We start from the raw sequence: 16,188 nt of genomic DNA, 5'->3' as shown, positions 1-16,188 counted from the left end.
AGATGAATTCTGAAGTGTCTTCAAAATTTAAATCCATAGTACTGTGATCATATGAATACAAAATAAGGCAATTTCTAGGTTTTCCTTCCACACCAACAAAATGACAGAAATGGCAAAAGATAGCAGTTGTCGGTGTTGTACAATCATGCTACTGCAAAGTCATAGATTTGTGAATTGTTCAAACTGTACATATACAAGAAACGCTACTGAGTTGTTTCATTTGTAACCTTTGATACAGCCCATAGCACTATAAGCCATACACTCCCAGGAGGTCAGAGACAGAAATTAATGCCCTATGTACACGAAGTTCAGCATAGCAGCACTTTGTTTTCTGGTAGACCAACACTAAATAGAAAGTAGATTTTCATTGACAGTGCAATGACTGGACAAATCATGAAACATTAGTATAGTAGATTGTTATTTCATCTTAATAAAGGACAAAGATGAGTAATTCAGAAAACCCTGGGAAAACTTACTTCAATGAGGAACACAGACCAAGAAAATGGCATTCACTGGGATGATCGTACTGCAAAAGAACAATAACAGGAGTGAACTCAGACCAAAGTCATTGACCAATGGTTCTTGAGATATTGAAACACATCTCCCTCTTCATAGAGGCTATGGCTGCTGAATGTTGCATGTCCTATCCAATGGGATCACTGTGTCACTTGCTTTTGTTTAACTTTTTTCACTGTAACAAAGGATGTGGCAATAAAAAGAATGTGAGGAAATGGCCTGTACAAAAAATAAAAGGCATCAAGAGTTTTAAATAGTATGGTTGCCATTAAATCAAAAGATTCATGTGTCATTCCGGAAGAATTCTAATATAAGGAAAGGAGAAATGGATTCTAAGCCCACTTCTGACACTAAATTACCTAAATGATCTATGATAAATCATTTGATCTCTCTAGTTCCAATATTCTTATCTGCAAAAAGAGAGATTTGAACTACAAGATGCCATTGCTTATTCTAGTTCTAACAACCAGAGATCCTAGTTCTGATTCTGCCAGTACAAAATCAATTCCAGAATGCCAAGTTGGACCTTCTTGGCAGTTGAATTAACTCCTGCTTATTGCTTGTATGTCACTGAGTTACTATTTCAGAGAACTGTCATAATCTGCCTTGTGCTGTCATTACATTAGGAATGTTCCTTTTCGTGTCACATTTTCCCCCAAGAGTGATAAATACTGACCTCAGCCCCCTTTATGTAGTGAAAGAAAAATCAAAAACTAAAAACATTCAACAATTACATTTAACAGTCTTTTATTAGTGTTTAGAAAGGGACTTCACACAGCTTTAGTCACAGCAGTAGCTCATTACTTCAAACTAGAAGCAGCCTTAAGTAGTTTAAATGCCTGTTTTCTTATCACAAGATCCAGAGTTGATAGTTATTCATTCATTATCTGGTGGTTCTATAACTACTAAAGTGTCACTTTAAATTAAATATCCTTCACTGAAGTTCTTAACTGTATGTCTACTAAGTGCAAAAAGTAGCACCTGCTAGAACTATGGTTGCTTTATCTTGGGATCTGAAGGGACATACACTGAGAAATGAGGTGATTACTTCAAAGACCATCATCAGGCTCCTTAATATTTAATGCATCCCTCAAAGGATCTCAGAGGTTTAAAGAATAAAACTAGGATGAGGTAAATTGCTACTATTTTACAATGCTCCCCGCTACAAAAGTACTGGTAATCTAAAATTTGCATTGTCTTAGACCTCTAACAATAAATGCAATAAATCTCTTCTTGATGCAGAATTACCAAAGAAAATGTAATACTTGGGGCGGCCAGGTGGCTCAGCGAGTAAGAGCACCGGCTCCAGTGTCGGGATGACCTGGATCAAATCCGGGCTCAGATAGTCAGCACCACACCCAGAAATAACTGGCCGTGTAACCTTGAGCAAGTTACTTAACCCCGATTGCTTTAAGAAAAAAAAAAAAAAAAGAAAATATAATACTATACTACAGTCATCAGCAGATATTCTCAAATCATTTCAGTGTTAACAGTGAATGGGAACACATGGGAAATAACTTTTCTAAGTTTAGATGCCTTTTTCCATTGCAATAATGATGGCCCCAAAGTGGACCCAGAAAAGTAGGAGATTACCATCAACTATATATATGAAATAGTGGCCCCCAATTTTATATTCACAAATAATATACAATTTTTCCAAGTCTTGTGGGACTAGATTTGTAATAAAAAGTACAAAATTCATGTGTGGTTCTTTTTAAAATGACTCTGGAGTGCTCTTTATTTGGTACAGAAAGTTATCACCCAAGGCAGCTAACTTTATTTTCTTAAGATAAGTTGAGCTGATATAAATCAAATTGATGTTCATTCTACTAACAGAGTCCTTTTTCTTTCAATTTCTCAGAGAGCTGATATAGGAATTTCTGCATTAACCATAACTCCAGATCGTGAAAATGTGGTAGACTTTACAACCCGTTACATGGACTACTCTGTGGGTGTGCTGCTGCGCAGGGCTGAAAAGACAGTGGATATGTTTGCCTGCCTTGCCCCATTTGACTTCTCTTTGTGGGCTTGTATTGCTGGCACTGTACTACTGGTGGGACTGCTGGTTTACCTCCTAAATTGGCTTAACCCTCCACGATTACAAATGGGATCAATGACTTCTACCACACTCTACAATTCTATGTGGTTTGTGTATGGATCCTTTGTTCAGCAAGGTAAGGAGAAAAAATAAACATTGCTTTAAAAAAAGAGTAACTTAACCCACTAAAGTTAACAGTTCCCATATTTACAATTTTCCACAATTATTCAATGTAATTTGAAAAATGAAATTTCTCAGCATATTCTATATATTATCACACAATTAGACACACTATACCTAATAATAGTTAATTATATTTTGAAAATATGTTCAATTCCATTAAAAAAATGGGTAGAATTGAAATTTATACCACAGATCAGATTTGCTTCCAAAAGTTTTGAGTATTTGCTAGACTGGTTTTCTGAAGTGATAGCATTTAATATATACACAAGTGGTTGTTGCAGTTTTATTTTAATTTAAACACAAGAAAAAGTGTTCAGATTCTTTTTTTTCAGAGTTTTTATTTAATATGTTAAACAAATAATTAGACATGTACATATTTGGTTGTATCAAATTTACACTAAAATCATATATATGATTTAAGTTCTGATTAATATTAATACTTTATCATAATGGTTATATTTCTTGACATTTAATTCAAAATTTACCATGCATTTTTTAACCTTCAAACTTTATAATGTGCTGGATAATCTTTCACAATCACTTCATTCAATTTCAGAATGGAATGATAAGCATTAACACTTTATTTCAGTTCATGGTCACTTTATATGATGGAACTGTCTTATGGTCATTCAGTAAATAATTTTGTCTTTAATTTGGGGGTAGTTAGGTGGCACTGTGGACAAAGTGCCAGATCTGGAGACAGAAAGACTGCTCTTCTTGAATTCACATTATTCAATTATTAACTGTGTGGCCCTCAGCAAGTCACTTAACCTTACTATTTGCCTGACTTTCCTCATCTATAAAATGAACTGGAGAAGGAAATGGCAAAACTACTCCGGTATCTTTGCCAAGAAGACCCCAAATAAGGTCACAGCGTGTCAGATATAACTAAAACAACTAAATAGCAATTTACTTGTATATTTCATATTGAACTAGCCTACATTCATATTGTTTTTTCCCCATTAGACTATAAGTTCCTTCCAGTCAAGGACTACATCATTTTCTTTGTACCCCTGGGGTCTAATACAATGCCTGGCATATGTTAACCTGAGTTGACTTGAATTGGATTGAATTGAATTGCATAAATCTGTATTAATGCCTACCATGTAGAACCTGTTATACTAGGTGCTTGAAATACAAATATAGATGTGAAAATAGGCCCTGCCTTCACAGAGATTATATTTTACTGATGAAGAGATTACATTTTACCAATAGTTCATGCACTTATGATAATTTTCCTGAATGAGAATAGCCCGTGCAACAGTTTATTTTTGCTTCAAAGTATAAAAGCCTTAATATTTTTCACTGTCAATATTATCAAATGTTTTGTGAAGTATTTCATGCAATCCTGTATATAGTCAAGTACTTTATTATCCCTTGGTAATTGATTCTAATCTAATACCAAGGCAACATAGATGGATAAGACTAACAGTTTCCTAATTTAAGAAGTTTTATCCCATGATAGATGCAAATACATGTTTTTTCTAGTCATAATTTTTACTTGCTCCCATGGCTTTCTGCTTTCTTAACTGTGTTCAATTAATCAAGTTGAATCAGTGAATTAAGAATTACTACATAATTCTGTTAATCTAAGCAAGGGAATGAATGAATTTACTCCAATTATCTTGCAATAGTAAATGAAGAAGATACTGACAATAAAAAGTCATTGTCAAATCTGTATTTTTTAAAACTTAGCCAAATATAAAGAATGCCATTTATTAATCTTTTCATTGTGAATCCCCACCATTGAAAATCTGTTATAAAGATCTGAATAAGAAGACAGAGATTCCCCTATTGCGACCCACATTACTAAAGATGGACCTCTGGGTAACCTGCATAGTTTCAACCTCTGCCTTTCATGGACATACTGACAAACAAGATATGCCAGATTGTCCCCTTAAATAACAAAATTCAATAGACAGTCAAATGAAAAAGAAGTGATAATATTATTATAAAGGGTTAGAAGATGTTAAAAGTTAGAAATATTAAGGCCTTTGCTTTGAAAATGCCTCACAGGTTTCCCTTGTTCAGTTTAAGTACCACAAATGTAAAACCTACTCTTTCATTGGCTGAGTATATCTCCCTACTCCCACAGCTATAATAGTTAGCCTCCAACCAGCTGTAAAACCTATAGATTAATCAGAAATTTAAAGAAAACATATTAACAATCACTGCCACTGACAATGATGATAAAATTATTTCTTTTCAAACATCACCCATCATGAGTTTGAAGTGAAACATTAATTTTAAATATATATGTGTGTATACATATATGAAATTACACATATATACATACATATTTATATACTGAGAGCCTCTTTAAGCCCTGATATAAAAAAATAATACAAGAATCACAAATACTATGAAAAACTCCATTAGTTACAAATTCTATGCTCAAGTAATAGAACTGTAATATACTACGATTTTCAATAAGTGTGTGTCCATGTGTGTGTGTGTGTGTGTGTGTGTGTGTGTAAGGGAAGTACAGCTGTTATTTCTGAATTGCAGGCTTTATTGAACAACTATAGCAGATTGAGAAGGGATAAAGAGGCATTTCATGTGATATTAAAGAGATCTTGAAAAGAGAGGCTGGGGACAGATGAGAAGCAGAAAAATGTTAAATATATGTGCGTTGCTTACTAAGCCTGATTTTGTTTTTAACTGTAGTTTCAGAGTGTTCCCAGTTTAACAGCTCAGGGAACCCAACTGTGCAAAAGCAGTATGGTCTGTTACAGAACTAGACTCAGTACATCTGTTTGACTATAACATTAAAGCTTGTGAATTAGGTTGTTAAATGCATGAATGAAAGAGCAGGTTTACATAGATTTTACTGTCAATTTACTGGTTTCCCCTACCATCACGCCTATATACACCTCCAGGAAATCTTCATGTTTATTAGAAAAGTAGAAAATGATCTGGGAAGAGGTCACATCCATTAATAAACTCGCTCAGATTTCATCTTGAGCCACCCACAGATAATCTTCTCTGGCTAGTTCACACATATTTATATTTAAGTGCTGTTTATTGTGAGGTGTTTTTTTTTTTCCTTTTGCAAAGTGAAAACTCTTAGTTACTAGTTCAAGTTGAAATGTTCCCATAGGATCACATCCATTATAAATGTATAATGGTATTGGAATAATTAGAGTTGGGGAAGAGATCACAGGCAGCCACTAATAGGGAACATGAACAGAGAGGTCAGGAAAGCCATAGGCAAATGAGATCAAATTAAAATGTTTCTGGTGTCAGAAGCAGACAATGACTATATAGAGGGGAGAAAGGAAGAAGATTGCCTATGATAACTCAGAAAGATGCTATTGAGGAATAAAAGGAGGGCTTCTAGGAATGCTAGGAATGTTGAAGTTTCAGAATTGTGTGTACAGCTCAAGAATTCAAATAACAAGTAACCAATTGACTTATAGATCGTGGAATTGATTTTGGAGAAAATATTTCTTCCTCTCTACTGGACGAATTATAATGTAATACGAAGTCACAATTTTCTCTATCACTTCTAAAAAGAGGGAGCTTAGGATTCCTCCTTTATAGATCCAGAGGCTTAAAGAGGATGTGTTAGCAAAGGAGTAGCTCCTTGGTGCTCCAAATTGAAAGACAACTTAATTCAGCAAAAGGAAAACATCCATTTTAATGGGAGAGACATCAACATATATGAAGTTTCCACATGATCTAATCACAGGAGCCCAAAGGATTCACGTCTCCTAATGCAGATGCCAAAAGGATTCATTTATCATGTTATCCAATATTTCACATTCAATTTGAACCTTAGCAAAAAACTTATTAGCTGAAGCTCTATTGTTTACTGTCCCTAGTGAATACAAAGAAAATGAGACTAATTCCTGGTGACAGGTTAGCTGACTAGATGAGTAACTTTCCTTCTGTACTTTCATCAGCTGCTAACTCAGAAATTCCCCCTGTAGTACTTGTTTATTTCAGAACTACATCTCTCTTGTCATTAATCATGATGGGCATGCCTTAACCAAAGTGGCACCCAGAACTATTTACACTGTCACAGTCACTTAAGGATTTCCCTGAACTGATTGGAAAGATGACAGGGTACTTAATTTTAAAAAAAAAATCATCAGAATCATCCAGCATTTAAAGTCATGTACTCAAAGAATGAACTCCCTGATATTCTATCTGCTTAAAGTACAAGCACTGTGATTTGAGTAGATAACACAGTTTGAGTAGACACTCTGGATACTTTTAATAGGTCGGGCTTACATATGGGCATATGAACCAGAGAGGATGAGTCCTGCTCTGATATGGCTGAAGTGTTCCTCATGCGATTTAATGAGATAGTAATGCCTTTTTTTTAACTACTAAATCTTTCTTACATAATAGATGTAAGCTGAAGTGAAAGTCTTTCCTGGGTAAACCTGGCCTTCAAAGAGTTAATATTAAACAGAAAAAAAGTAAAAGATAAATCAATTGCTACCTCTGAACCTGAGCTGACATAAACAAGATTGTCTTGGCCGCTTTCGAAGCAGCTCTGAATATAATCTATATTTACAAATGAGGTTTTCATATTTATGGAAAAAAAAGATGTTTCCTAAGAGACATGCAATGAAGGCAATACTTGATATAGTCTGGGTTGGGTTTTTTTTAATTGTTCCCAAAAGTGCTATAAGAAAATATATTAAAAAAAACTCTCAATCTAAATGATAGAAAAGCAAGTCCCAAAGGTCCTATAAAATAGTACTGTTTGTCACATGAACTGTAGTCACTTTGCTTATTCCAGTAAACTTATCCCAGTTTTCCTATGACTCCAATAAGGAAAGGGGTAGGAATTTTTCAGAGTTAAATTTATTCCAAAGGAAATTCTGATTTGAACTCATTTAAATCAATGGTCTCTACAGACTATATATAGGTTGAGTGGGAGACACCATGTATTCAGGGTCTGACAGTAAAAAATTGAGGTACTTTTAAAATAACTGAACCTGGATCCATAATTTTTCTCTGCTACTAAATATGTAATAAGAGCTTTGATAACCCATGTCTAATAATTATAGGTCTCAAAGGGCTCAAGAAATTAACTTAAGCAATAGAGAAATTTGAATGAACCACTAACATTAATTGAATGAATGAATAAAATAAAAAGGAAAGAACAGAAAGAAATTGTTCCTGCCATTTAAGCCACAGACTATGAATTCTGCTAGTCCTTGAGGTATTTTGAAATATGGGAGTCTCATTGACTTATCTTGAACCGCAGAACTCATAGGTTGAGAATACCCCAAAATAAAGTTGTTTAGGTACAAGGAAATTAACTCCCTTTGTTGATAGGCCCACCTCATACCAAATTTTGGTACTCTGATTCAAGTCACTATTACAAGTATTTAAAAGTGTTCCTTCTTATTTGATGCTAATTACTACTTTTGTGCAACTATCATTTATGTGTTAAGACATGGATCCTTTCCACCATGTGGATACATAGGCGTTATTGTTTTATTTGGTACTGAAATAACTATTTTCAAGGCCTCTGTTGTTTACATTTATGTTTTATTGGCTCATCAGAAACACACTACTGTATTTCTGATTGCTGGACAAGTTGTTTCGTAGGCTTAAATTATTTGCTCTGAGTATATGTTGCATTGTTTGAAAGTCTTCCAGGATGTCCTTAAAGCAATTGTCTGCCTTTTTTTTTTTTGGTCACCATATTTCAATTTGCTGTCTATACAGGATCTGCTTAGATAGTTGTGATGAGCCATTTAGAGAGTACATTGTCACCTAGGATAATTTACAAACTGAAGACTTATGAGCTGTCATGTATCGAAAACAGAAATATAGAAAAAAGAAAGGCATGAAGCAGCCATAATGAAAATGGACTATCTTTCATCTATGATCTTAGCTTCCACACTGCAAAATCAAGAATTTGAACTGGATCAGGAGTGTGGAACCTTCAGCCTCGAGGTCACATGTGGTGATGTCCAAGTTCTCCTTTAGCTCTACGACATCTCTGTTGATGTCTAAGGTCTCTTGAGGCTCTCTGACAAATATCTTATTTACTCATTTCTGTTTTGTTTGTTTCCTCATGTTTCTGTCTTTAAAGAATCAAAGAGAAGTTTTGGCTTAGTGGGACTGAAATAGGAATGGATTAGTTATCAGGGGATCGATATTAAAATCCTATGCTCATGACTAACTTGCCTTGTATGACCTTGATCAATTCACTATGTCATTATCTAGAAAATGAATGGAGAGTACTAGAAGAGTAATAGATTCTCTCAGTTCTAAATCTTATGATTTCTACATAATTTTGATGACCCAGAAAAATTCAATGTTTCTAAGTGCTAACCAAATAAGTTTGTCCTAAAATCTTCATTCTTTCGAACAGATGTCTTAAAATCTTGATAAAGGCACTTTCTATTTTCTTTCCAGGGATATGTTTATTTTTAATTTCTTTTTATTTTTTCCTTCACTTAGTTATTTTATTTATTAAATTTATTATTAATTTAATATTCATTTCATTAAAAATTTGAATTTTGAATTCTTGCCTTTTGTCAAGTTCTTCCCCCACCAATTGAGAAGGCAAGCAATATACTATCAATTATAAATGGGGGGGGGGGGGCTAGGTGGCACAGTGAACAGAGCACCAGCCCTGGAGTTGAAAATACCTGAGTTCAAATTCAGCCTCAGACACTGATCACACAAACAAACAAGCAAACAAAACTAGCTGTGTGACCTTGGGCAAGTCACTTAACCCCAATTGCCCTCACAAAAGCAAAAAAAAATTATAAATGGGAAGTAATGCAAAATATTTTCATATTAGACATTGCAAAAAATAAATAAATTGAAAAACATGTGTTTCAGTCTACACTCAGAGTTCAGCAATTCTCTCTCAATATGGTTAGCATTCTACATCATGAATCCTTTGGGATTGTCTTGTGTAATTATTTTGATCAGAATACCAAAGTCTTTCACAGTTGACCATCAATACAATGTTGTATACAATATTCTCCTAGTTCTGCTCACTTCACTTTGCATTGGCTCATAGTTTCTGAAAAATCATGAGAAACCATCATCCCCTCATCAGTTCTTATGATACTATAATGTTGCATCACAACCCCTTACCCCAACTTGTTCAGCAACTCCCCCATTGGGCATTGCCTCAATTTCTCATTCTTAGTCACTAGAAAAAGAACTGCTTTAAGGGTTTTTTGTTTTGTTTTGCTTTGACAGGTACTTTTCTCTTTTATTTTATCTCTTTGGTTTACAGACTTTGTGGTGGTATTGTTAGGTCAAAGAGTGCACAGTTTTATAGCCCTTTCAGTAGAGTTCAAAATTTTTCTTCAATCTGTGAACTGGCTGCACCTCTACAACTGTATATTTTTAATTTTACCTTTCTGTCATGTTAGCCAGTCTAATAAGTGTAAGGTAGTATATCAGAATTGTTTTGAATTTCTCTAATTATTAGTAACATTTTTGTATGCCTATTGATAGCTCTGATTTCTTCTTCTGAAAACTGCTTGTTTATATTTTTTGATCATTTATCAGTTTGAGAGTGGTTCTTTTATAAATTTGACTCAATTCCTACATATATGAGAAATGAGACTTTTATCAGAGAAGAGTGCTATAATTTTTCCCAGTTTCCTGCTTTCCTTCTAATTTTGGCTGTATTAGTTTTGATTGCATAATACTTTTAAATTTAATGTAATTACAATTATAGATTTTTCCTTTACCTTTCAGGAACCTTACAATCTCATTTGGTCATAAACTCTTTTGTAATCCATAGATCTGAAAGGTAAAATTGTATATGCTCCCCTAATTTACTTATGATAGCATCTTTCATATTTAAATTACATGCCCATTTTGACCTTTTCTTGGCATAAGGTCTGATCGAGGCCTAGTTTCTGCTAGACTGCCTTCCAGTTTTCCCAGCAAAATTTGTCAAATAGCAAGTACTTGTCCCCAAAATTTAGATCTTTGTGTTTATTAATTACTACAGTGTTATGGTCATTTACTACTATATATTGCATAGCTAACATATTCCACTGATCCACCATACTGTTTCTTAGCCAGTATCAGGTTGCTGCATTGTTAAATAGTTTGAAATCTGGAATTTGTAGGTTGCTTTATTTTCCTTTGTTTTTCATTGATTCCCTTATTATTCTTGACCTTTCATTTTTCTAGATGAATTTTATTATTTTTTTCTAGCTCAATAAAATAGTTCCTTGGTAGTTTGATTGGTACAGCACTGAATAATTAAACAAATTTAGATAGAGTTGTCATTTTTATTATTTTGGCTTAGCATTACCAAGAGCAATTAATATTTCCCCAGTTGTTTAAATCTGTTTTTATTTGTGTGAAAAATGTTTTGTAATTATGTTCAAATAGTTCCTGGGTTTTTTCTTGTCAAGTAGATTCCCAATTATTTTATACTGTCTGCTCAAGGGACTTTCCTACATCAATTGCTGAAGGCATAATTTTATACCACTTATTATAAATCATACATATCATTTGACACCTAAAGGAAAAGACCATAAGGATCCATTGAAGCGCCTCTATTATTATCATTTCATATTGCTTAGAGCACTAGATTTTATCATACCAACTATAACATATATTTAAAAGTAAAATTATTACACAAAAAGTCTGCAAATTCATTCCTGAAAAGATAATTTTCATTAAAGGATAAGGGCATTATTGTTTAACTGTTCAGTCATATCCAATTTTTTCATGACCCCATGGACTATACTGTCAATTAGCAAAGATACTTGAGTGATTCGCTATTTCCTTCTCCATTTGAGATTAGCAAAGGTTAAGTGACTTGCCCAGGGTCACACAGCTAGTGTCTTAGGCTGGATTTTAATTTAGGTCTTTTTGACTCTGTTGCTCTAACCATTGAGCCATTAGCTGCCCAGCCAATAAGGGTATTATACTATAATTGTCCCTTTTCTAAGAACCAGTATTTTACAGTATTATAAACTGTATTTTTTGTTTATGTCTTTATTTTCATTGGTATAAGAAAGGATTGACTTAGAGCCTTCTTCCACTCCATGCAGATCTGCAATTTGTCTATAACATGTAACTTTGGGTGAGTTGGCCAGATAAACTAGAAGTTACTGATTTGCCCAGGATCACATAACTAATATATGAAAGAAGCAGGTCTTAAATCTGAGTCTTACTGGCTCTTCTTATTTATTATGCTTCTATTAAGTCAAGTAACAGATGATAAAAATACCTTGCTCCTACACATATGTATGGATTCATAACATTTTTTAAGTGTCATCTCTTGCAACATCTAATTAATCTTAGCAATTTCTCTACAAGTTGGTTTGTTAAGATCTATTTCAGTTTCCATATTATTGAGACAGAACAAAAAGTTATAAACTCTTAAGGTCATAGAATGTTACAGCTGAAAGAGCCCTTGATCAGTAAGATCATTTAGGAAAATTCCTTTATTTTACTGATGAAAAAACTGTCATTTTTGAGGTTTCTCAAAGTAGTTCTAATGTGTTGTATTGCTGGAAATAACTACCAGTTTCTGAAGTCAGTATCCATTAGTAACCTAAAATTGCCATACTCTTGAGTCTATATTGTAATCACACATGATCCAATTCGGTTTTACCTTTTTATTTTGAAATCTTAAGAATTCTGAACACAGTTGTAGCTATGTACAAAGTCAGGAAGAACTGTCAGTGACCGCATTTTGTCTGTAAGATATTTATTAACATCCTACACAGTTTCTCCTCTCTTTTTCTTCCATTTTTAAAGAAGAATTTCATTTTGACCACAGGCACTTCATTCCTCTGCTATTATTGCACTTCTCAGATGGCTAAAACCAGTTAAGTCTTCAGTCTACTGCAGTATATCACCACCTGAGGAGCTTTAATCCTCTAGAAATGCTCTGCCTGGAGCATCCCATTGCTTAATAAATTACTCCATCTACTTATCTTTCTCTTGGCATGCATCCGGCAGCATGAACCATTGTACTGAGACAAAGTTAAGTTTCACTGATGGTTTCCCTTAATTAACTTCAAAAATGTCTACAAATTTTATGTTTGAAATAAACTTCTTGCCTATAAACTATTTTGAATAAAAGACATATTAAATTGATTGCACTCATTTTAGCTACCAGATGGTGAAATAATTCTTTTACATGTTCTATAGAAACATCTATGTATGTATATAAACACACATATGTATGCATACATATGTATAACTCAGTTTTCTCATCTATAAAATGTCCTGGAGAAGGAAATGGCAAACCATTCGAGTACCTTTGTAAAGAAAAATCCACCAAACAGGATCATGAAAAGCCAGACATGACTGAAATGATTCAATAACAACAACATCAGTGTATATTTCCTTATTTATTCATTTATTGCTTTCTTGGGACTGGACTTGTGATATCACTGATGCAGGGAAGTCCTTGCAAAGAAGCTCACTTTACCAATGCAGATTATTACCAGTGAAATTTGTGCTCTCAGAGAGTTGTTGAGGGCCACTAAGAGATTGTGACTCACCCAGGGTCATATATTCATTATAGGGTCACAATCATCCTCATTGACTATAATATCTTATAAAATACACACACACACACACATGCACACACACATACACAAACACACATATGTATATGTATGTATGCCTGCATATATGCATATATCTTATGAAATTTAAGAAAAAGAGACACTAAACTGAACTTGTCTTAAAATTGTTCCATTATATCTCCTATTATGCTATCAGCTAGGGATAAACAATGAGTTTTTCACATGAGTCTTGATAGATTTAAATTGGCATGGTTTATTTTTTTTTGTACTTTTTCTCCACATTCTAGATAAGAAATTTAGATGAATGTTCTCCAACTATAAAACAGTATTAAATGGGCAAGACACTCCATTTTTTGTAGTTCTGCTTTTATCATATTTGGTTTTTTAAGTTTATTTTAAAATTATTTCTAGTTTTACATAGAAACATAATACTTTAATTTCTTTATCATTTATGTGAAAGTGTGTCTTTAAATGGAACTGTTGTTAAAATTATATCCTCAATTGATCTATCACATTTAATGTGCTAGATAGATTCTGTCATCCTGTTTCTACCCCTCAAATAAGGAGAATCTGGTTCTCTACTTCAAAAAGATATTCGGTGTAACTTGGACATCAGAAGTCATTCCTACTATTTGTAGAGGTTTCACAACCTGCCTCTAGATAATCTTTCATAGCTTTTGAAGGGGTGGTGGTGTCATGGTAGTAGTTGTGAGAGAGATAAGAAATAGGGGGTAGAAATTCATATATAGACGATAAGCAATGAGTAAATTATGTAGCAAAATGCTCAGCTAATGTTGATCCTCAATTTTTTCTTCATTCTACATATGCCACCAAATTCCATTATCCTGTATTAATCTTCTGGATGATGCAAATTGTCACTATCCAAAGCATTTACTATCCTCCCTCTCTTTTCTATTCCTTAACCTGTTATTTTTCTATACTTCTAACTTTTAGCTGTTAATATTGGACTCATATTAAGGTTTCCTTCCTTGATCCCAAATCAAATAACTTATGGTTGGTTAATTTCTGACTTCAATCTTTGAGCTTTGCTATTACTTGTTTTGATGATTCCCAGAATTTGTCACTGTAGTCTATAGTGCTTACCCTATCTCTTCTGGGGTTTTCCCTTTTCTCCTCCCTTGGTCTTAAGCACCTATTTATCACCCATTACAACTTGTAATTCACTAGACATTTCCCTAACAACTTGGGGGGCCTGACGTATGGGGCCCCCAAATCTGACTAGAATCTACAAAACCACTTATGGGTATTTCATCCTACTTTTGTCAGTGGAAAAAAGAAAAGTCTGGATCTCTCCCATAACTAAGTCAGTCACTCTTTTTATTCACCTAGTTCTATTATATTCATTTATAATATATGATTATTATGTTAATTTAAATCTGTTTCCTATTGGAAATTTTTCTCTCAAGAAAAAAATGCCTCTGATGATGCCCAACTTTCTGGATCAGAAATTTTTAGAAATTTAGGAATGTGTTCCTTCTCTTTCTGCATAGTTAACTTTATTTTACAGTTGAAAGAACTGAGGCAGAAAGAGATAAGAAAGATAATTATGTGTCATACAACTAGGAGATGTCTGAGGCTGAATTTGAACTCAAATCTTCCAGATTCCAAACCCAAAGAAAAGTGTTTGACATACTGTAGGATGGGGGGAGATGGAAAAAAAGGGAATTAAGGACAATTTAGTAGCACAAATACAAATAGTTATTTTAAATAATACTTTAAATTAAAGAAGCAATTTATACGAGATGGACACATCAAACTTGGAATGAGTAAACTTTTGAGCAAGTAAATTATATACCATGCATAGTTAATTGATGAACCAAGAGAGTGTAATTTGGCAGAGAAACTGTCATTTCTAGCACAGAGAGGCAATTTACCAGGCATTTACACTAGGGAAAGCTTAGAAAATGTTCCATAATTGCAGAGGTCAAACTTATATGCCATTCTTGCTTACTTGTTCCTCTCTCAGGTCTGATTACAGTGCAATTTAAACCATGAATCTAGGGATTTGGTTTTAGTAGTTCATCAGCCAGGCAACTTGCATATAAGGTCCATGAAGTATAATCTTTTGACTTATTCCCACTCTCTTCCTCTCCTCCCACACCCTACCTAAAAAGAGAAATCCATTACCTAGTAATGCAGGGCTTGAGTTAAACATATTAGCAAATAGTTTAGATTTAACTGAAGAACTTTACCATTGTTTTAATGGTTTATCTCTTTTTTATAGCAGAATGTGGTTTAATAAACCATAATTGCTATGTCACTGTTATATATTTAATTTCTGCAGTGAAAGATAAAAATGAAGACTGTAAACAGGTCATAGAAAAGGATATAAAGTGTTTTTCCCTTCAAGAAGAAGAATTTATATGAGCTTTTTTCTATTTTTCTGTATTTATGAATTGTAAATAAGTAGGCTCTCCAAATAAGAAGCATTTTCATTCTAAATTACAGCCTTTTTCAATTTCCCTTCTTTTTATGTCACGGTAAAATGCTATTCAATTTTAAAAATAATTTTCAAACAGATTTAAAAAATAGCTATTAGAGTTGCATTTTCTGTGTGTAATTTCCTTTACAGATAGATCTGTTAGGAATAGCGCTATGGGAATGTATAAAGTCAAGGCATGCCAAAGAAGAAAATGGGGCTGATCTGCATCATGGAAAAGTCCACCATGCTCAGAAAAATAAAAGTATAATTTTTAAATGGAAACTCCTCACATTAGTGGAATCAAATAAAAGAAATGACATTGAGGGGCGGCTAGGTGGCGCAGCGAGTAAGAGCACTGGCCCTGGAGTCGAGAGAACCTGATTCGGGCCCCAGATAATTCACACCCACACAAAATAACTGACCATGTAACCTTGGGCAAGTTAGTTAACCCCAATTGCTGGAAGGAAGGAAGGAAGGAAGAAAGGAAGGAAGGAAGGAAGGAAGGA

General features: G+C 33.9%; 1 protein-coding gene across 1 annotated transcript in view; it reads left to right on the top strand.

Moving 5' to 3' along the window:
- Positions 1 to 16,188, top strand: part of GRID2 (glutamate ionotropic receptor delta type subunit 2) — a 919,201-nt gene that overhangs the window by 539,626 nt on the left and 363,387 nt on the right. Inside the window, exon 10 of the mRNA XM_069098591.1 lies at positions 2,378 to 2,690. Coding sequence (XP_068954692.1) covers positions 2,378 to 2,690 — 313 coding nt within the window. The remainder of the gene's footprint in view (positions 1 to 2,377; positions 2,691 to 16,188) is intronic.

Source organism: Petaurus breviceps, unplaced genomic scaffold, assembly GCF_028583685.1.
Source record: "Petaurus breviceps papuanus isolate PSGF00001 unplaced genomic scaffold, PetGlider_PUasm1.0 126, whole genome shotgun sequence".
Lineage (NCBI taxonomy): Eukaryota > Metazoa > Chordata > Mammalia > Diprotodontia > Petauridae > Petaurus > Petaurus breviceps.
Note: the sequence above shows the minus strand (reverse complement) of the source record. Positions and strands in the feature narration are given on the sequence as shown.